The sequence below is a fragment of the Cherax quadricarinatus genome, chromosome 31, assembly GCF_038502225.1.
Source record: "Cherax quadricarinatus isolate ZL_2023a chromosome 31, ASM3850222v1, whole genome shotgun sequence".
Lineage (NCBI taxonomy): Eukaryota > Metazoa > Arthropoda > Malacostraca > Decapoda > Parastacidae > Cherax > Cherax quadricarinatus.
In genome coordinates, this window is record NC_091322.1 from 33,356,654 (window position 1) to 33,379,759 (window position 23,106).

General features: G+C 37.1%; 1 protein-coding gene across 1 annotated transcript in view; it reads left to right on the plus strand.

Annotated features, from left to right (window-relative positions):
• Positions 1–23,106, plus strand: part of LOC128696442 (zinc finger CCHC domain-containing protein 7) — a 277,915-nt gene that overhangs the window by 38,159 nt on the left and 216,650 nt on the right. The window contains exon 3 of the mRNA XM_070090407.1: positions 20,141–20,281. Coding sequence (XP_069946508.1) covers positions 20,141–20,281 — 141 coding nt within the window. The remainder of the gene's footprint in view (positions 1–20,140; positions 20,282–23,106) is intronic.

Consider the following 23,106-nt stretch of genomic DNA (forward strand, 5'->3'; position numbering starts at 1 on the left):
AAGGTCCGACGTTTGTTGTTCTCATTGTACTTTGTATGAGGGCAGGAATTTTTTTTTATTATACTGTGCACACCACACAGGTCCAGTCTCTCATGTCTAGGCCCAAATTGATTGCTCATGACGTATTTGACGGCACCATGATGTCGACTTTAGATCTGTGTAGCAACACTGGCCTCAGTGACATAGATCTACATGACACAATGAAAGGGTTAAAATACTGAATCTTAATAGAATACATTAGCAAAAATTACTTCAATAGTTACCAAATATTGAACATAAAAGTTTAATCAGCATTTGAGGTGAACATATCACGTGAAGTTTTTGTACAAGTACGAAGCAGTTTGGTGCACAAGTACAGGATCTGCATTATCCTTCTTGTACAGTTTATTTGAAAGTTAAAAAGAAAATAACCTAATGCAATTCAAGGAACTGTTCAAATAAATGTAAGAAAAAATGTAGAGAACTTTGTACAAGTATGTACAATGTACATCCTGATTTGGGTACAGAATGCAATTTTCTAGTGCATTTCTACTCGTTTTATTGTATTTCATTTTTCCTATAAAAAATATTATCCACATGTAGAATATAAATTGATAGCTTTTATTGGTAAAAACTGTTAACTTGTGCAAAAACTAATTTGTAGCACAGTATGTCTTAATTTTTATATGAATGTGTTATTACTTTTTTCCATTGTTTTTTAATTATATGTATTCGATTATACACTAACTCTCCTCTCCCAGTTAAAAATAGGAGAGGAGAGTTATTAAATGGAGAGTTAGAGGTATTGGGAAGATGGAAGGAATATTTTGAGGAATTGTTAAATGTTGATGAAGATAGGGAAGCTGTGATTTCGTGTATAGGGCAAGGAGGAATAACATCTTGTAGGAGTGAGGAAGAGCCAGTTGTGAGTGTGGGGGAAGTTCGTGAGGCAGTAGGTAAAATGAAAGGGGGTAAGGCAGCCGGGATTGATGGGATAAAGATAGAAATGTTAAAAGCAGGTGGGGATATAGTTTTGGAGTGGTTGGTGCAATTATTTAATAAATGTATGGAAGAGGGTAAGGTACCTAGGGATTGGCAGAGAGCATGCATAGTTCCTTTGTATAAAGGCAAAGGGGATAAAAGAGAGTGCAAAAATTATAGGGGGATAAGTCTGTTGAGTGTACCTGGTAAAGTGTATGGTAGTTATAATTGAAAGAATTAAGAGTAAGACGGAGAATAGGATAGCAGATGAACAAGGAGGCTTTAGGAAAGGTAGGGGGTGTGTGGACCAGGTGTTTACAGTGAAACATATAAGTGAACAGTATTTAGATAAGGCTAAAGAGGTCTTTGTGGCATTTATGGATTTGGAAAAGGCGTATGACAGGGTGGATAGGGGGGCAATGTGGCAGATGTTGCAAGTGTATGGTGTAGGAGGTAGGTTACTGAAAGCAGTGAAGAGTTTTTACGAGGATAGTGAGGCTCAAGTTAGAGTATGTAGGAAAGAGGGAAATTTTTTCCCAGTAAAAGTAGGCCTTAGACAAGGATGTGTGATGTCACCGTGGTTGTTTAATATATTTATAGATGGGGTTGTAAGAGAAGTAAATGCGAGGGTCTTGGCAAGAGGCGTGGAGTTAAAAGATAAAGAATCACACACAAAGTGGGAGTTGTCACAGTTGCTCTTTGCTGATGACACTGTGCTTTTGGGAAATTCTGAAGAGAAGTTGCAGAGATTGGTGGATGAATTTGGTAGGGTGTGCAAAAGAAGAAAATTAAAGGTGAATACAGGAAAGAGTAAGGTTATGAGGATAACAAAAAGGATTAGGTGATGAAAGATTGAATATCAGATTGGAGGGAGAGAGTATGGAGGAGGTGAACGTATTCAGATATTTGGGAGTGGACGTGTCAGCGGATGGGTCTATGAAAGATGAGGTGAATCATAGAATTGATGAGGGAAAAAGAGTGAGTGGTGCACTTAGGAGTCTGTGGAGACAAAGAACTTTGTCCTTGGAGGCAAAGAGGGGAATGTATGAGAGTATAGTTTTACCAACGCTCTTATATGGGTGTGAAGCGTGGGTGATGAATGTTGCAGCGAGGAGAAGGCTGGAGGCAGTGGAGATGTCATGTCTGAGGGCAATGTGTGGTGTGAATATAATGCAGAGAATTCGTAGTTTGGAAGTTAGGAGGAGGTGCGGGATTACCAAAACTGTTGTCCAGAGGGCTGAGGAAGGGTTGTTGAGGTGGTTCGGACATGTAGAGAGAATGGAGCGAAACAGAATGATTTCAAGAGTGTATCAGTCTGTAGTGGAAGGAAGGCGGGGTAGGGGTCGGCCTAGGAAGGGTTGGAGGGAGGGGGTAAAGGAGGTTTTGTGTGCGAGGGGCTTGGACTTCCAGCAGGCATGCGTGAGCGTGTTTGATAGGAGTGAATGGAGACAAATGGTTTTTAATACTTGACGTGCTGTTGGAGTGTGAGCAAAGTAACATTTATGAAGGGATTCAGGGAAACCGGCAGGCCGGACTTGAGTCCTGGAGATGGGAAGTACAGTGCCTGCACTCTGAAGGAGGGGTGTTAATGTTGCAGTTTAAAAACTGTAGTGTAAAGCACCCTTCTGGCAAGACAGTGATGGAGTGAATGATGGTGAAAGTTTTTCTTTTTCGGGCCACCCTGCCTTGGTGGGAATCGGCCGGTGTGATAATAAAAAAAAAAATATACACTATAGTATACTGTATGCATAATCAAGACTTGATTTGATAATTGTTTTATTTCTAATTGTTTTCATTATTTTATATGCTATTAAAATTGTCCATATGTTGTATTTACTGGTATAAGGGTTGTCATCTTAACTTTGATAAGCCAAGCTTTTTCATTTTAGCATAAAATCGTGGACAGATTTTTGGTGTATTGTATACTCTTCTTTAGATTGTTACTGAAATTGTGACTGGATAATTTTTTTTTTATATGAAGCTATTTTGTAGGCTCTATTGCCTTGTAAGTAGGCCGCTTCTGATTCTGTTGTGTAATTAGTTCTGTTTTTATGTTCTCTTTTAGACACTTTCAAGTGGAATAACTAGCTGTGGCTTGCCAAATCTAAGTAACATAATTGCAAACAACTCGAGGAATGGACAGGATTCTAACCATCATGGTGTAATTAGAGAACTGGCCTGCTAATTTTGGGAATCCTGTCCATTGCACAAGAACTAATGTACAGTGGAACCTCGGTTGTTGAATTTAATTCGTTCCAGGTGTCAATTTGACAACCAAAATGGACAACAACCAATCTATTTTTTCCATAAAGAATAATGTAAATAAAATTAATCTGTTCCTGACTGCTATGTAAAACTGTTAAAATGAATACTAAAAGGAACTCTAACTGAAATACTGTACAGTAAATTAAAATTTAACTGCCTCTTGCCTGTCAGAGGAGAGCTAATGGCATACTGGAAGCAGGAGGTGGAGGAGAGGAGGGGGTATGTTACTACTTGGAAGGGTAGTCACCTTCTATTGATATGTAAGGCAATTGTCCTTCTGCTGTTTCTCTTCTTTGCCTCATTTCACCACTATCACCTTGTTCTGGCTCACTGTTTTTTCTCACTAAAAACCTGTCCAGTGAGGTTTGTTTCAGGCTCTGTTTTAACACTTGTCTAAATTGAGACATTACAATCTCATACATTTTAGAGAGACGAATGGCCACTGCTTTGTCTGGATGGTATTTTTCAGCAAACTCCTGCACTTCACACCATTTAGCACACATTTCCTTGACAAGTGCAATGGACACATCCTTCCCTCCTCTTCCTCTGATGACAGCTCCTCTGATGCAATCTGTTGCTGCTCCTTCTGAAGGTCTTCAAGTTCTTCTGTGGTGAGTTCAGTTTTTGCTCCTCCACCCAATCCTCCACATCATCTTCAGTCACCTCTAGGCCCAAGGCCTTTTCCAGGGACACACTATCCTATTCAGTTATAAAACTGAACTCCTCCAGAAACTCATTTCCAGGCTTGGAGGGTGAGCAGGAGCATTGTCCATAAGTAAAAGGGCCCCGAGTGGCAATTGTTTTTAACGAGGCTACTTTTTGACAGTTGGAGCGAAGATCTTATGATCCCACTCAATACAAAATTGTCTTACCTAAGCTTTCATGTTGGCTCTCCACATTACAGCCAGTTTTTCATAATGTTGTCCTTAAAAACTCATGGATTTATGGAATAATAAACAAGTAAGGGCTTCAATTTCAAGTCCCCACTTGCATTACCACACAGTAACAGAGTGAGCCTGTCTTTCATTGGCTTGTGTCCTGGCATTGACTTCTCCTCTTCAGTTATGTAGGTCCTCTTGGGCATTTTCTTCCAGAAGAGACCTGTCTCGTCACAGTTAAACACTTGGGGGAAAAACCCTTCAGCCTCTACATGCTCTTGGAATTCGGTAACATACTTTTCAACAGCCACTTTGTCAGCACTGGCAGCCTCCCCATGCCTAACCACACTGTGAATGCCATTATCTTTCTTAAAATTATCAAACCAACCTGTTAGCGTTGTCATTCAATCAAGAGAATGTGTGAAAACTATGGCGTTTTGTCTGAAGTTCCTCGTTCAAAAATCAATTTGTTTGACAAGTAATGCACTCAACAACCAAGGTTCCACTGTATATTGGTTACTGCAGTCTGAGAAAGAGGTATCTTTGTATCCCATAAACCTGGTCCTGTCACCACCTGTGCATGCAAAAGGAATAGTACAGTGTGAAACAAATCTCTAATGCAATTAATTATCTTCAGTGAAGATTTGAAGCCATTCGAAAGTATTAAGATAAGATTTGTTTGGATTTTTAACTTGGGGAAAGGTTAGCCACCCAGGATAACCCAAGAAAGTCTGCGCATCATAGAGTACACTGTCTTATATTCATTGGGGGTTCTTCAGTCTTTTTTCCCAGGATGTGACTCACACTAGTTGACTAACACCCATGTACCTACTTGCTACTAATTGAAGAGGGACAACAGGTTTAAGGAAACATGCCCAATGTTACCACCTGGCTGGGAATTGAACCACTGACACCCATCATTGTTATTGCATGGAAAAATAATACCTTAATTTCTTCAATAAAAAAAAGGAACACCTGGCATCTACACAGCCCACAACCAATTTGACCCTTCCCGTAAGATACACCAGCTTTGACAGTAAAGCTGGTGTATCTTACTGGAAGGGTATCCTTTAATTAATATACACAAGTCAGTATCCCTTAATACACCAGCACTTAGTTTGCAGCAATTAAGAGTTGGCATTTAAGGCTTCAAGCCCATCGAGGAGGCATTCACAAATTATTGCTTAACAGCCAGCAGTGAACTGGATAATATTTTAATTTTGACTAATTTCTTTAATAAAATTGGTACATTGGTACCTAGGAGCCTAAATTTAATCCCAACTTTTCTCTAGGTAAGAGGTCAAGGTTTGAAGTCATTCAGAATAGGCATTCTCCCATTATTGCACAGAATTCAGCAATTCCAAGTTTAACTGTTAATAAATTAGCAAGTTGCATCTACTCAACCATTAAAGATTGAAGCTGATCAGAAGAGACATGTTAAAGTTTTTTTTATGGAAGAAATACCTTACCAAATTAAAACAAAATGGCCACATTTGCATCTACACACTCCAGCAACAATCACAACTTTTCCTAGGCTAGACCTGTGAGAAAGTTTGAAGCTGATCAGAGAAGTATTCAAGATATTGCTCAGAAACCAAAATCAGACTTGGCTTTATAAAATTGACAAAAGAGCAGCTGCCCGATCTCAGTAGTTCCATACGCCTTACCCCTAGTTCACCAGCATTGAAAATTTGAAGTTGATCGGATAAGTCATGAAAACCTTGTAAGATAAGGCTGATGTACCTGAGAATATGACTGGCTCTGCAATAAAGCAGGTGAAAATATAATATTTATGGGCTCACTTAAGTCATGAAACTTTAAAATGTGATAAAAGTGAGCTTTCTATATTTGTTTTCTTCTCAAACAGGGTGTTCACAGAGTCCTTTAACCCATAAACGGTCCAAGCAGATCTACGTTCACGTGTAGTGCTACAATAGTAGATCTACTTTTTTTTTACATATTTTCAAATATAACAAAAGAAAAAAAAGTAGATCAAAGTTTTTTTACACATTTTCAAATGTAAAAAAAACAAAAAGATCTACTTTTTTTTACATACTTTCAAATGTTGAAAAAACGTATATATACGTTTGGACCGTTTACGGGTTAACTGATTTCAGCTTTTTACAATAAAATGGTAGCGGAAATGAAAATGCAGTTTTCTGTATATGATAGCTCAATTAATGGTGTTCTTATGCAATTTCATGTTTGTCTTAATGTAGTGCAATCTCAAAATGTGCACCTCTAGTGATTCTTAACATCTGTAATTGATAACTCCAGTTCCAGGTATTGGCCAACATATCCAGTGTGACTTTTCCAAATACCATCATTTTTTTCCTAGCAAGGAGTGTTTTATTGTTGGCAATTGGTATCTGGAATAAACAATCCTTCATAAACTTGTAGACAAAGTTTATGGGTGTAAAGTCAGAAGAGCAGGGGATGATGCCATTTGATGGTTCCATTACACCTAAACCATTTGCCTGGGACCTTCATGTTATGATGGAAGACTGTATACAGAGAAATGCATTTTCATGTTTTTTCATTCATTATTGTAATAAATATTTTAAATAAAAATTTATTTTTTAAGAAACAGGAATTTGCCTACAGTGAACTTGTTTTAGTAAACGAATAGGGAATAGTGGGTGGCAGGTAATGGCAATTGTGGTAGATAGAGATGAGATTGCTTTGTTGTGATTGTAACTAGGAACAATTTTGTAGTCAATAGACCTTGTCCATATCCAAATCAAGTGACCTAGTGGATTTTGTTCTATATTTCCAAAGTCTGTTAAATTGAGGGTTTACTGTACCTGTCTACTAGTCAGAGGGTTGAAGTAAAATTTTACAAATTGACACTCACACACCATTAATAATTCAAAGCAAGATTCACCAGTGTTGAAAGTTTGAAGCTGATCTGAAGAAACTCTCAAATTACTGCATAGTAACTAGTGGTGAATGGTCTACAATATATTACATATAAAACTGACCAGAAGGCATATATGCATGTCACTAAGTGCATGAACTTTTCTGTAGTAATAGTACACCTTGAAAATTTGAAGGTACTTGAATGAGGTGTTCTTAACTTGTAAATGAAATCTTTGGAGAAGGAGAAAAAAGAAATCCTGACAACCACACTAAGGTACCCTTTAGACACCAAATAATAAACCAGGGAAGTCTTGGTAAACAATACATATTTACATTTGAAGTACAGTAGATCATTCAGTATTATATCTTATGTATTGACTGATTGTTTTATACCTTTGCATTGACAAGGCAATATGTGATTGTAGATTGATGTACTCATTTGTCATTGTTGATAAGCATAGATTAAAGTAGCCTTAAAAAAATGCATTTTTTGTTATTCTTGCTTGTGCTAGTGGAAGTTGTTTGTCTTTGCTGTCTGGATTTGAGGTTGTGCTTGTCTGCAGGATCATTGAGTGAAAATTTAGCCATGAGCCATCTTGTCATTTTCATAAATCTTCAGTAGTACAGTATTCAGCCATTTCACTGTTGATACCTCCAAAATGAAAGCCCCTTCAATGTCACCATTTTTTGATGAAAACAAAGAAATTTTATCTTATAAAATGTTAGAGAAGCATTTTCTAAAGTTAATGACACTAAATATGCAAAAATTGATGTAACATTTAGAATATTATGCAGGCATGAAATTGAAGGCTGGGGAGCACATTACCCAGGCATGAAATTGAAGGCTGGGGAGCACATTACCCAGCATTGAAACCTATTTTAGCATATTTCCAGTGGTCAAACTGATGCAATTCATGGCTATTTTGCTAGTATGCCTTGTATTCTATTCATTTATCATAAGAAACTGCCCATTCAACTATCATAACTACTCTAATTTTGGCAGGCTTACTATATTTTCAGCAAATTCCTATCTACAGAATCCAAAATGAGCACTAGGCATTCCAGCGACTAAAACAACCTTCCTTCTGTTCATCAGTCATATTCCTAGACCTCTCCTATATGACACTTGCCCTCCATTTTGAATCCATCATTTGGAAAAAAAAAATCAGTTTTTACCTATTTTTCTGCTAATAAACCATAACTAAGAATGCCTGGTCATAATTTAGGCTAACCCAATAATTGAAGCAGACCTAGTAATAACCTAGAAAACATTGTGGGGGTAGGAGATGCCTATCCTTCCTCAGGAAAATGTATTATTTCCATGTATTTCAGGCCATTCTCAATCTGAAACCAAGACAAATCATCATTTCATTAGGATGTCTTTCATTCTATCAGTTGGCACCAAGAAATATGATAACCACCCTAGAAAACCCCAAACTCACTATTTTAACTCACACAGTCAGAGGTTAACAGTGTGTAGGGGCAACAGCAATTTTTTTTTTTTTTTTTTTTTTTTTTTTTTTTTGTTGCACACTTCACCACACAAATCCATTCTCTCATATCTAGGCAAAAATTTGCTGCTCCCAGCATATTTGAGGGCACTGTAATTATGCATGGATCTCTGCAAGTGTCACTGGCTCCAATCACGTAGGGACTGAGAAAATTAAAATATGTAAAGAGAAATGAAATTTCTCTTTACATATTTTAATTTCTCTTTTTAGATGAAAATATTTTGCATATTTTTATGTAAAGAAGTGCAGAAAAATTTCCTACTTTTTTAATGCTATTATACAGTATAGAAATTTAATACTGTACCCTTTTCTTCTACATATGGACTTAACCAAGTTTTTCTTTAGAGCACTTTGTTGTTTATTGTTCATTAGTTTTAATAAATGCTAGTATTAATTTACTAATTGTAAAATGTAAATCAATTTTTTTTTTAGAAATTGGAATGCTTTTCAATTTTTTTCATTTATCAGTATTTTGAACCATTTTCAGCTGCACCACAGTTATTTATCTAACATTTACTTGGACCATCTAAATCAGTGAGCAAACATTTGATCACAATAATGTATCTAATAAATTTTTGACATTAAAGTGAGTAGTGGTGATAGTATACAGTATTTTATTTCTCTTGGAGAAAAGATACATGTTGCAGAACAAGCTTTTATCCAGGCAGTATTGCACTCATTCAGATCTTTATCAAAACACTTGATTTCTCTGTTAGATTTCTCTCTAATTCTCTTATCTTTCTCTCCTTCCCTCCCTCTATCTCTGATCTCTCTTCTCTCTCTTTGGCACCCCTCTTTTCCCTTTCAGCCCTTTCCCTTTCCCTCCTGCTCTTCTTACTCTCTCCATTACATTGGTAAAACCAGCCTCTCTCTCTTCCTGATAGACTTAGGAGCACTGCAAAAATGTTTATGTTAACAGTAAATTTTCTTTTCTGTCATGTTAGATGATAGCCATCTTATAAACCGGTCCTCTGATGAAAATGTCTAGCACTCTTCTAGGCTTCACAGATGCAGTGTTGTTAAGTCGGCTCATATACAACATTCCTAACTAGGAATGTACCAGAGTACTGGTATCAGTAAGCATTAGCTAATTTGATGGTATCGGTATCAGCCTAAAATTGAGTATCTGTATCGACAAACAAAGTGGTATCATCCCATCCCTATTCCTAAAATGAATCTTTGTTCCAGTTTTGTTTTCATAAATGACTGCCTTTCTCATTATATTGTCAAATACAGTGGAAGTTTGACTTAAGAGTTTAACCCTTTGAGGGTTGCCAGACCCTCTCAGATACTTGTTCTCAGGGTCACCAAAATTTCAAAAAAAAAAAAAAAAAAATTCTTATTTAAAGATAGAGAATCTTTTCCCAATCATAATGACACCAAAAGTATGAAATTTGATGAAAAACTTACGGAATTATGCCCACTTTGCCCACTTTGAGCCCTATTTTCGGCCAATTCCAGTGTACTAGTCGACAAAAATCATAACTATTTCGCTAGAACTCCTTTTTTTCTATCGAATGAGTACAAGAAACCACCCATTTACCGATTTCAACTATCCAATAAAGTGCTCAGAATTTAGCAATTTTGCCAATTTCACACAAATATCAAAAGATGCCAATTTCCAAATAGGGTCCAGAATAAACAAGAAAGACATTCCTGGCACTAAAATAACATTTCCTCTGTTCATTAGTCACATCCCCATGCCCCTCTTACATTTCTTTTGCTTTCCACTTTGAATTTTTATTTTCACAAAAAAATAGAAGATTTACTGTTATGCAGACTACTGTATTAGTGTAGAAATGGTATAAATAATACCAGTGCACTTGTGAAAGAATATTAGATTCACCAGTTGACGTGTATTTGAAGCATGGCACGATTTGTTTACTTTTGAACTTTGGCAAAAATCGAGCATTTCTGCTATTTTGAGCTCAGTTTCAAGGTACTTTTCATTGTGAAACCAATCAAAATCGTCTAAATTTCTGTAATATGTCTTCCAGTCTATAAAATAAGACCAGGAAAACTAGAATACAACCATAAATACCATATGAAAATACAGTGCAAATTCGCTGTTTTAAACCAAAAACACGGTCAGTTTTTTTTTTTCTCATTACGCACTGTGTGCTGCTGGATTTTTTTTTATACTGCACACACTGGCCACATAGACCCATTCTTTCATATGTAGGCCTACCAGCTTCCTCTTGCTAGATTTGAGGGCGCTCGAATTTGTGTGTACTAGTACGTCAAAAACCCTGGCGTGTAATCCGTACTAGTACGGCCGAAACCCCGAAAGGGTTAATCTGTTCCAGGAGCCAGCTTGTAACTCAATTTACTCGTATATTAAATTAATTTTCCTCATTTAAATTAATTGAAAAGCCATTAATTCATTCCTGCACTCTGGAGAGACTAGAAAAAATACTTGAATATGACGCTATTATCAACTGTACGGCTTATTTATCTATCACAATTCATGTAATATGACATAATAAACAATACAATTAACACAAACATGATATATACTCTAGAGTGAATAAAATAGGCCATAATATGGTGGCAGAGGCAGCAGCAGAAGCATCCACCATTTCCTGTCCAATTTGACTATATAGTATCTTCTCATGCTTTTCTTGTAAGAGAAAACAGTATTTTTGAGACTAACTGCAGTGGATCACTAGTTGTCTAATGAAAACACAGAAAATATTGTATATAAACACATAATAAATCATAATACACTACAGAATGTAAAGAAATAATAAATTGTGTATATAAAGAGTATATACTTACACACTGAACATAACTGATGCAAGTTTTGTTTAATCACTGAACATAACTGATATGGTATCTCCTGCGAGCTGCTTCTCTCTCAACCACACCAGCAGCAGTTTCTCCATCTTTTCATGGACAGAGGTCTGCAGTTTAGATGTTATTGTAATGCCCTTGGCTGGCGCTATAGCCTTTATCGACTCCTGCTGCCTTAATATCGTACATATAGATGATGTACTGCGCTGCTATTGTCTGGCTAAATCCACAACTCGTGCAACTTGCATATGTTTATCTATGATTTCATGCACTAATTCCATGGAAATCGTCGTCTTTTTCTCCTCAGCACTGTCCTTTGCACTTGTTTTCTTGGACCCATGGTTAGAAAAGCGAGATTTGCCAAATGGCTGTCAAAAATGTAAGCAAAGCATGAGAGAACTGCTTCGACAGTGATGTAAACATGTGTACTGCCAACTAGCAGCAGCATTCTGAATTACTATTACATACGTATTGTGTACATTATTATTATTAGTAATATAGGGAACTGAAGCTCTATCGTTAGTATGTCGGTATAGTTGCTGATCCCCTGTATATGTTGTGTAGCATATCTGAGTATCATAGTTAGTACCATCCATATGTATTACATAGACAACCCCTTGCTAGACTTAGCAGCTAACATGTAACGTCACACAGTGCTGCTTGTGGGTTGAAGTCGCCCTGTCCCTTTCTCAGTCCACGAATAGACCTACAGGCTACAACAGGCTAGGCTGGGGCTCCCCATCACAGCTTTACTAATACAAGTGTATACAACCCAACAAGTGTGTTCATCTCCAACCATCATATCTCCACGGAACCCTCCCAACAAGTATAATAATTTATTATTATTATTATTGTTAATTTAGGGAACTGAAGCTCTATCATTATTGCAATTATTATTATTATTATTATTATTATTATTAATTTAGGGAACTAGAGCACACATCCAATTCCCTAGATCAAGAGACTTGCCAGCATCAAGGAACCTTGATGCTGGTGAGGAGCTCTTTATGTAGGGAATTGGATATGTGCTCTAGTTCCCTAAATTAATAATAATAATGATAGAGCTTCAGTTTCCTAAATTAATAATGGGGTAGCAGTAATGTTGAAGGATCAGTTATGGAAGGAGAAAACAGAATATGAATGTGTAAATTCAAGGATTATGTGGATTAAAGTAAAGGTTGGATGCGAAAAGTGGGTCATAATAAGCGTGTATGCATCTGGAGAAGAGAGGAATGTAGAGGAGAGAGAGAGATTTTGGGAGATGTTAAGTGAATGTATAGGAACCTTTGAACCAAGTGAGAGAGTAACTGTGGTAGGGGACCTGAATGCTAAAGTAGGAGAAACTTTTAGAGAGGGTGTGGTAGGTAAGTTTGGGGTGCCAGGTGTAAATGATAATGGGAGCCCTTTGATTGAACTTTGTACAGAAAGGGGTTTAGTTATAGGTAATATATATTTTAAGAAAAAGAGGATGAATAAGTATACAAGATATGATGTAGGGCGAAATGACAGTAGTTTGTTGGATTATGTATTGGTAGATAAAAGACTGTTGAGTAGACTTCAGGATGTACATGTTTATAGAGGGGCCACAGATAGATCAGATCACTTTTTAGTTGTAGCTACACTGAAAGTAAAAGGTAGATGGGACACAGGGAGAATAGAAGCATCAGGGAAGAGAGGAGGCGAAGGTTTATGAACTAAAAGAGGAGGCAGTTAGGGTAAGACAAACAGCTGTTGGAGGATAGATGGGCTAATGAGAGCATAGGCAATGGGGTCGAAGAGGTATGGGGTAGGTTTAAAAATGTAGTGTTTAGTGTTCAGCAGAAGTTTGTGGTTACAGGAAAGTGGGTGCGGGAGGGAAGAGGAGCGATTGGTGGAATGATGTAAAGAGAGTAGTAAGGGAGAAAAAGTTAGCATATGAGAAGTTTTTACAAAGTAGAAGTGATGCAAGGAGGGAAGAGTATATGGAGAAAGAGAGAGGTTAAGAGAGTGGTGAAGCAATGTAAAAAGAGAGCAAATGAGAGAGTGGGTGAGATGTTATCAACAAATTTTGTTGAAAATAAGAAAAAGTTTTGGAGTGAGATTAACAAGTTTAGGAAGCATAGAGAACAAATGGATTTGTCAGTTAAAAATAGGAGAGGAGAGTTATTAAATGGAGAGTTAGAGGTATTGGGAAGATGGAGGGAATATTTTGAGGAATTGTTAAATGTTGATGAAGATAGGGAAGCTGTGATTTCGTGTATAGGGCAAGGAGGAATAACATCTTGTAGGAGTGAGGAAGAGCCAGTTGTGAGTGTGGGGGAAGTTCGTGAGGCAATAGGTAAAATGAAAGGGGGTAAGGCAGCCGGGATTGATGGGATAAAGATAGAAATGTTAAAAGCAGGTGGGGATATAGTTTTGGAGTGGTTGGTGCAATTATTTAATAAATGTATGGAAGAGGGTAAGGTACCTAGGGATTGGCAGAGAACATGCATAGTTCCTTTGTATAAAGGCAAAGGGGACAAAGAGTGCAAAAATTATAGGGGGATAAGTCTGTTGAGTATACCTGGTAAAGTGTATGGTAGAGTTATTATTGAAAGAATTAAGAGTATGACGGAGAATAGGATAGCAGATGAACAAGGAGGCTTTAGGAAAGGTAGGGTGTTTACAGCAAAACATATAAGTGAACAGTATTTAGATAAGGCTAAAGAGGTTTTTGTGGCATTTATGGACTTGGAAAAGGCGTATGACATGGTGGATAGGGGGGCAATGTGGCAGATGTTGCAGGTGTATGGTGTAGGAGGTAGGTTACTGAAAGCAGTGAAGAGTTTTTACGAGGATAGTGAGGCTCAAGTTAGAGTATGTAGGAAAGAGGGAGATTATTTCCCAGTAAAAGTAGGCCTTAGACAAGGATGTGTGATGTCACCGTGGTTGTTTAATATATTTATAGATGGGGTTGTAAGAGAAGTAAATGAGAGGATCTTGGCAAGAGGCGTGGAGTTAAAAGATAAAGAATCACACATAAAGTGGGAGTTGTCACAGTTGCTCTTTGCTGATGACACTGTGCTCTTGGGAGATTCTGAAGAAGAGAAGTTGCAGAGGTTGGTGGATGAATTTGGTAGGGTATACAAAAGCAGAAAATTAAAAGTGAATACAGGAAAGAGTAAGGTTATGAGGATAAAAAGATTAGGTGATGAAAGATTGGATATCAGATTGGAGGGAGAGAGTATGGAGGAGGTTAATGTATTCAGATATTTGGGAGTGGACGTGTCAACGGATGGGTCTACGAAAGATGAGGTGAATCATAGAATTGATGAGGGGAAAAGGGTGAGCGGTGCACTTAGGAGTCTGTGGAGACAAAGAACTTTGTCCTTGGAGGCAGAGAGGGGAATGTATGAGAGTATAGTTTTACCAATGCTCTTATATGGGTGTGAAGCGTGGGTGATGAATATTGCAGCGAGGGGAAAGCTGGAGGCAGTGGAGATGTCATGTCTAAGGGCAATGTGTGGTGTGAATATAATGCAGAGAATTCGTAGTTTGGAAGTTAGGAGGTGCGGGATTACCAAAACTGTTGTCCAGAGGGCTGAGGAAGGGTTGTTGAGGTGGTTCGGACATGTAGAGAGAATGGAGCGAAACAGAATGACTTCAAGAGTGTATCAGTCTGTATTGGAAGGAAGGCAGGGTAGGGGGTCGGCCTAGGAAAGGTTGGAGGGAGGGGATAAAGGAGGTTTTGTGTGCGAGAGGCTTGGACTTCCAGCGGGCATGCGTGAGCGTGTTTGATAGGAGTGAATGGAGACAAATGGTTTTTAATACTTGACATGCTGTTGGAGTGTGAGCAAAGTAACATTTATGAAGGGATTCAGGGAAACCGGCAGGCCGGACTTGAGTCCTGGAGATGGGAAGTACAGTGCCTGCACTCTGAAGGAGGGGTGTTAATGTTGCAGTTTAAAAACTGTAGTGTAAAGCACCCTTCTGGCAAGACAGTGATGGAGTGAATGATGGTGAAAGTTTTTCTTTTTCGGGCCACCCTGCCTTGGTGGGAATCATCCAGTGTGTTAATAAAAAAATAAAAACAATTATTACAAGAGCTTCAGAACAAAGGGTTGGATTTGAGTGGGACTTGCACATAAGAGCTTATTTCTTGGGTAGCATTGAAAATTGGGTTGGGCAAATGTTTTGTTAGTGGGATGAATTGTAAAGGACCTGCCTAGTATGGGCCATCAGGCCTGCTGCAGTGTTCCTCCTTTCTTATGTTCTATGTTAAGTCTACTCAGTGTACTGTTTACCTAGCTGTGGGAGCAGTTCTCTCCTGCTTGCTTACATTTTTGACAGTCATTTGGCCAAATTTCTTTTCTAAGCATGGGTCCTAAGAAAGTAAGTGTAAAGGATAATGCTGATAAGAAAAAGAGGATGATTTCCATGGAATTAAAGCATGAAATCGTAGATAAACAAGAGAGGTGTCCGGGTTTTGGGTTGAGTAGGAAGTGGGGGGGGGGGAGCTGGCTCTTAACTCGGAGCAAAAAATCTACCAATCGATGGCTCGTATCTCAAAAAACTCGTACGTTGGGACACTCGTAAGTCAAGGTTCCACTGTACTCTTATCTTCAGGACACTTGATTTGACTTGACCTGGCCTGACCTTTGCCTTCTCACCCTTTTCTCTTGGCCTGTCTTCTGTTTTTCCTTCACTTTTCCTGTACTGATCTTTTCTCCTTTGTTTACCTAGTAGAGGCAAGTAGGCCTAGTGTAACGCTTTTTTTATTTTTGTTACTGTATGATCTCCTTATGGACTTTTTAGAGGATGGAGTTACCTGCTTCTTCATTCATCCACTTGAATAATTTATCCCCATTGCCACTGTTACTGACACTGCTGCTGCTGCTGCTGCAGCAGCAGCCGCAGCCGCAGCAGCCGCTGCCGCAGCCGCAGCAGCAGCAGCAGCCGCCGCCAGCCAAAAGCCAAAAGCCATTACTGCTACTGAGACTACTACAAAAACAGCCAAAAATTATAATCAACAAAAATCAACAGACAATGAAAACCAAAACAAAAGAAAAACAATCAACAAAATTTTACTGCTGCTACTATGCTATTACTACTACTATGCTACTACTACTACTACTACTACTATGCTACTACTACTACTACTATGCTACTACTACTACTATGCTACTACTACTACTACTACTATACTACTACTACTATGCTACTAATACTACTACTACTACTACTATGCTACTAATACTACTACTACTACTACTATGCTACTACTACTACTACTACTACTACTACTATGCTACTACTACTACTACTACTACTACTATGCTACTACTACTACTACTACTGCTATGCTACTACTACTACTACTACTACTATGCTACTACTACTACTACTATGCTACTACTACTACTACTACTACTACTAACTACTACTACTACTACTATGCTACTACTACTACTACTACTATGCTACTACTACTACTACTACTATGCTACTACTACTACTACTATGCTACTACTACTACTATGCTACTACTACTACTATGCTACTACTACTACTATACTACTACTACTACTATACTACTACTATACTATTACTATACTACTGTTACTATACTATTACTATACTGCTACTACTATACTATTACTATACTACTGTACCACTACTACTACTGCTATTGTACCACTACTATACTACTACTACTGCTGCTGCTGTACTGCTATACTACTACTACTGTACTATACTACTACAACTACCATTGTACTACTATACCACTATTACTGTACTACAGTGGACCCTCGACCAACGATATTAATCCATTCCTGAGAGCTCATCGTTAATCGAAATTATCGTTAGTTGAGTTAATTTTCCCCCTAAGAAATAATGGAAATCAAATTAATCCGTGCAAGACACCCAAATGTATTGAAAAATTTTTTTTACCACATGAAATATTAATTTTAATACAAACTGAAGAAGACATGTACAATTACATGACACTTACCTTTATTGAAGATCTGGTGATGATTGATGGGGTGGGAGGAGGGGAGACTGTGGATGGTGTTAGTGTTTAGAAGGGGAATCCCCTTCCATTAGGACTTGGTGGCAAGTCCTTTTCCGGGGTTACTTCCCTTCTTCTTTTAATGCCACTAGGACCAGCTTGAGTCACTAGACCTCTGTCGCACAACATCTGTCCATAGAGGCCTGTACCTCCCATTCCTTCATGACATTCCTAAAGTGTTTCACAACATTGTCAGTGTCACAATTAAACACTTGTTCAGGTTTCAATTCTTCACTGTCTATGTACTCCTTGAATTCCTGCACATATTTTTCAGCTGCTTTTTGGTCCAAACTGGCAGCCTCACCATGCCTTATCACACTATGTATGCCACTACGATTCTTAAATCTCTCAAACCAACCTTTGCTGGCCTTAAATTCACTCACATCACCACTAGTTGCAGGCATTTTTCTAATTAAATCCTCGTGCAACTTCCTAGCCTTTTCACATGATTGCTTGAGAGATGCTATCTCCTGCTATCTGTTTTTTGTTTATCCACCCCAATAACAGTCTCTCAACATCTTCTATCACTTGTGATCTTTGTTTCTAAAACAAAGTTGCACCTTCGGCAAGAACAGCTTCCTTGATTGCCGTTTTCTTGGCCACAATAGTAGCGATGGTCGATTGGGGTTTTGTGTACAACCTGGCCAGCTCGGAGACACACACTCCACTTTCATACTTAGCAATGATCTCTTTCTTCATATCCATAGTAATTCTCACCCTTTTTGCTGTAGGGTTGGCACTAGAAGCTTTCTTGGGGCCCATGGTGACTTATTTTGCAGGTGCAATCACTAAAAACGCTGTGATAATATGAAATGTTCCGATTGTATGTTTGGGACTGCGGTGGCTGGCTGGCTTGTAAACACTGGCCACCAGTGGACGCGTCTCAGATGGAACGAATTGTGCTGGTCGAGTTTTTTAGCGCTAGTTGAGGCAAAATTTTTGCGTTAAAATGTATCGCTAGTCGGATTTAATGTTAGACGATGCCATCGTTGGTCGAGGGTCCACTGTACTATGTTGGGAGGGTTCCGTGGAGATATGATGGTTGGAGATAAACACACTTGTTGGGTTGTATACACTTATATTAGCAAAATTGTGAGAGGAGCCCAGCCTAGCCTGTTGTAGCCTGTAAGTCTATTCGTGAACTGAGGGAGGGACAGGGTGACTCCCACCCACAAACAGCACTGTGACTTCACACGCTAGCTGCTAAGTCTAGCAATGGGTCGTCTATATAATACATTTAGATGGTACTATAATACTCAGATGTGCTACACAACTTATACAGGGGATCAGCAACTATGCTGACAACTATACAACTATTATTGTACTACTATACTACTACTATTGTACTACTATATTACTATTACTATACTGCTATACTACTACTGCTACTACTTTACTACCATCTACTACTATATAACTACTACTACTATATAACTACTACTACTATACTGCACTACTATAATTCTACCACCATTATATGTACTACCACCATCACTACATGGAAAGGGTTCTGGGGGGGTCACACCCCTGTAGACTGGTCTGTGACCAGGTCACATGGTGGATCAGGGCTTGATCAGCCAGGCTGTTACTGCTGGCTGCACACAATCCATTGTATGAACCACAACCTGGCTGGTCAGGGACTGACTTTAGATATCTGTCCAGCTCCCTCTTGAAGACAGCCAGGGGTTTATTGGTAGTCCCCCTTATGTATGCTGGGAGGCAGTTGAGCAATTTTGGGCCTCTTACTACTACTACTGCAGTACTAATTCTACTACTATAATAATACTATAATAATATTATACTACTACTGTAATATTATACTACTACTATACTATTATACTACTACTATTATACTACTACTATTATACTACTACTATTATACTACTACTATTATACTACTACTATTATACTACTATTATACTACTACTATTATACTACTACTATTATACTACTACTATACTACTACTACTATACTATTATACTACTATATACTATTATACTACTACTATACTATTATACTACTACTACTATACTATTATACTACTACTACTATACTATTATACTACTACTACTATTACTGTATTATTGCTGTACCACTATTACTACTATATTACTAATATTTCTGTACTGTTACAGTGGAACCTCTATACTCGAACAGTTCGGTATTCGAACGCTTTATTCGGTAAAAATATTGCTCAGTAGTTGACGGTTTGCTCGGCACTCAACCAAACAAACACAACCTGCCAGAACTTCTCTGTAAACTATTTTGTGTTTCTTTGCATTTTTTGGTGTTTGTTATTTGTATAAATAAGTCACTGTGGGACCTAAGAAGATTAGTGATAACAGCTAACCAAACAGAAAATTGGTTGGGGAAAAATTTGTACGGTACTCAAACAGATCGGCACCCGAACATCCTTCTGGAACAAATTAAGTTCGAGTACCGAGATTCCACTGTACTACTATATTACTACTGTATTATTATTATTATTATTTTATTTTAATATTTATTACTATTTTATTATTATTATTATTATTATTATTGTAGATACTGCATACCTCCATGTACCCATGAGTTCACCTTCTGCTCCTAGTAGTATAATGTATATACACCAGTGTCTTTTGTATCTTTTGTGTGACTTGGTAAAGCCCTGACAACAAAATAATTAAAATAAAAAATGAAATGGTTTCCCATTTGTGTGTCTTTTCTTCAGCATTATCAACTCTACACATTTTGGATTCACTCATTTGATTCTAGCATTGATAAATTTGTTCAGTCATAGTATTTTTTTTCAGGCAGTGCGGTATTCCTTTATTAATTCTTAACTTGGTCACACTTGTGACTTCAGATTTCTACTCCTTAGAGAAGTGCTACAAGTGCAACCGTCCAGGTCACTTTGCTCGTGACTGCAAGGAAGAGGAGGATCACTGTTATCGCTGTGATGGCGTTGGTCATATTGCCAAGGACTGTGAACATTCCTCTGACGAACGTAAGTACAGTACTCGAGTTTCATTTTTAATTAGACTTCCAGGAATTTTAGGGTTAGTAAATAGTATTCAAGTGGTTCTCCAACATGTACTTTTTCTTTTTATTTTTTTTGGTGTGCACGTTTGTAATTTATTTAACTCGGCCATCAGTTAAAAATAAGACTTTATATACAGTAGGGCCCCACTTATGTGGCAAGTTAGGTTCCAGGCTTCTGCCGGAAAGCAGACTTTGCCGGAAAGCAGAACACCATTTTCTTCCACTTATAAATGTATATAAATGCCAGATGACAAGTTTACACTAACATATATTAAGTTAGCAATAGAACTTAGGCATTAAAAACAATAAAAAGTAAAATACACACAGTATACTCATTATTTACCTCAAAATATTCATAGTCTTAACCCTTTCAGGGTTTCGGCCATACTAGTACGGCTTACCCCCCAGGGTTTTTGACGTACTAGTATGCCTAAATTCTAGCGCCCTCAAATCTAGCGAGAGAAAGCTGGTAGGCCTACATATGAAAGAATGGGTCTGTGGTCAGTGTGTGCAGTATAAAAAAAAATCCTGCAGTACACAGTGCGTAATGAGGGAAAAAAAACTGACTGTGTTTTTGGATTAAAACAGCAACTTTGCACTGTATTTTAATATGGTATTTATTGTTGTATTCTAATTTTCCTGGTCTCATTTTATAGAATGGAAGACATTTTACAGAAATTGAGATGATTTTGATTGGTTTTACAATGAAAAGTACCTTGAAATTGAGCTCAAAGTAGCAGAAATGTTAGATTTTTACCAAAGTTCAAAAGTAAACAAATCATGCCAAGCGTCCAATATACGTCAACTTTGGAGTCTAATATTCTTTCACAAGTGCACTGATATTGTTTATACCATCTCTACACTAATGCAGTAGTCTGCATAACAGTAAATCTTCTATTTTTTGTAAGAATAAAAATTCAAAGTGGAAAGCCAAAGACATATAAGAGGGGCCTGGTATGTGACTAACAAACAGAGAACTTATTTTAGTGCCAGGAATGTCTGTCTTGTTTATTCTGGACCCTATTTGGAAATTGGCATCTTCTGAAATTTGTGTGAAATTGGCAAAATTGCTAAATTCTTATCACTTTATTGGATAGTTGAAATCAGTAAATGGGTGGTTTTTGTACTCATTCGATAGAAAAAAACTGAGTTCTAGCGAAATAGTTATGATTTTTGTTGACTAGTACACTGGAATTGGCTGAAAACAGGGCTCAAAGTGGGCAAAATCGCCGATGTGTCAACATTGTCGAGACCGTTAACTTCGCGAGAGCATAATTCCGTAAGTTTTCCATCAAATTTCATACTTTTGGTGTCATTATGATTGGGAAAAGATTATCTATCTTTTCATAAGAAAAAAAATTTTTTTTTTTTTAAATTTGGGGATCCTGAGAATAAGTCGCAGAGAGGGCCTGGGGACCCTGAAAGGGTTAATGTAGGGCAGAAGGTGAGTAGCATTTACTATAAGAAGTTAGGTGTGGTAGCCCTCCTGGCCACCCCCACTCACACACGATATGCTACGACGATGCTTAAATAGAGTGATAAAATGCATATACAGTACACTCTTTACTTACCTAAAGATATTTGTAGTCTCACTGTAGGGTGAGAGGTGAAAAGTATTTATTTGTAGAAAGTGGTGGTAGGTAGGGTAGTGTAGGGGAGCCACCCTGTCTACCCCCACCCACTATGTAAACAAACAGACGATGGGTCTGGTTGTGGTTCATAAACATTCATACAAACACCTTACATTGTGTACAAGTTGTCTCCACAGTGGTACAGTAGAATAAATAAAGACCAACACTTCCATTCTCATGTAATTTTTAGAAGGAATGATGCTTTGAAAAATTATTACAAGTTATTATTACAAGTTATTATTACAAGTTATTATTACAAGTTATTATTACAAGTTATTATTACAAGTTATTATTACAAGTTATTATTACAAGTTATTATTACAAGTTATTATTACAAGTTATTATTACAAGTTATTATTACAAGTTATTATTACAAGTTATTATTACAAGTTATTATTACAAGTTATTATTACAAGTTACAATTATTACAAGTTACAATTATTACAAGTTATTACAATTATTACAAGTTATTATTACAAGTTATTATTACAAGTTATTATTACAAGTTATTATTACAAGTTTTACAAGTTATTACAAGTTATTACAAGTTATTACAAGTTATTACAAGTTATTACAAGTTATTACAAGTTATTACAAGTTATTACAAGTTATTACAAGTTATTACAAGTTATTACAAGTTATTACAAGTTATTACAAGTTATTACAAGTTATTACAAGTTATTACAAGTTATTACAAGTTATTACAAGTTGTTATTACAAGTTGTTATTACAAGTTGTTATTACAAGTTGTTATTACAAGTTGTTATTACAAGTTGTTATTACAAGTTGTTATTACAAGTTGTTATTACAAGTTGTTATTACAAGTTGTTATTACAAGTTGTTATTACAAGTTGTTATTACAAGTTGTTATTACAAGTTGTTATTACAAGTTGTTATTACAAGTTATTACAAGTTGTTATTACAAGTTGTTATTACAAGTTGTTATTACAAGTTGTTATTACAAGTTGTTATTACAAGTTGTTATTACAAGTTGTTATTACAAGTTGTTATTACAAGTTGTTATTACAAGTTGTTATTACAAGTTGTTATTACAAGTTGTTATTACAAGTTGTTATTACAAGTTGTTATTACAAGTTGTTATTACAAGTTGTTATTACAAGTTGTTATTACAAGTTGTTATTACAAGTTGTTATTACAA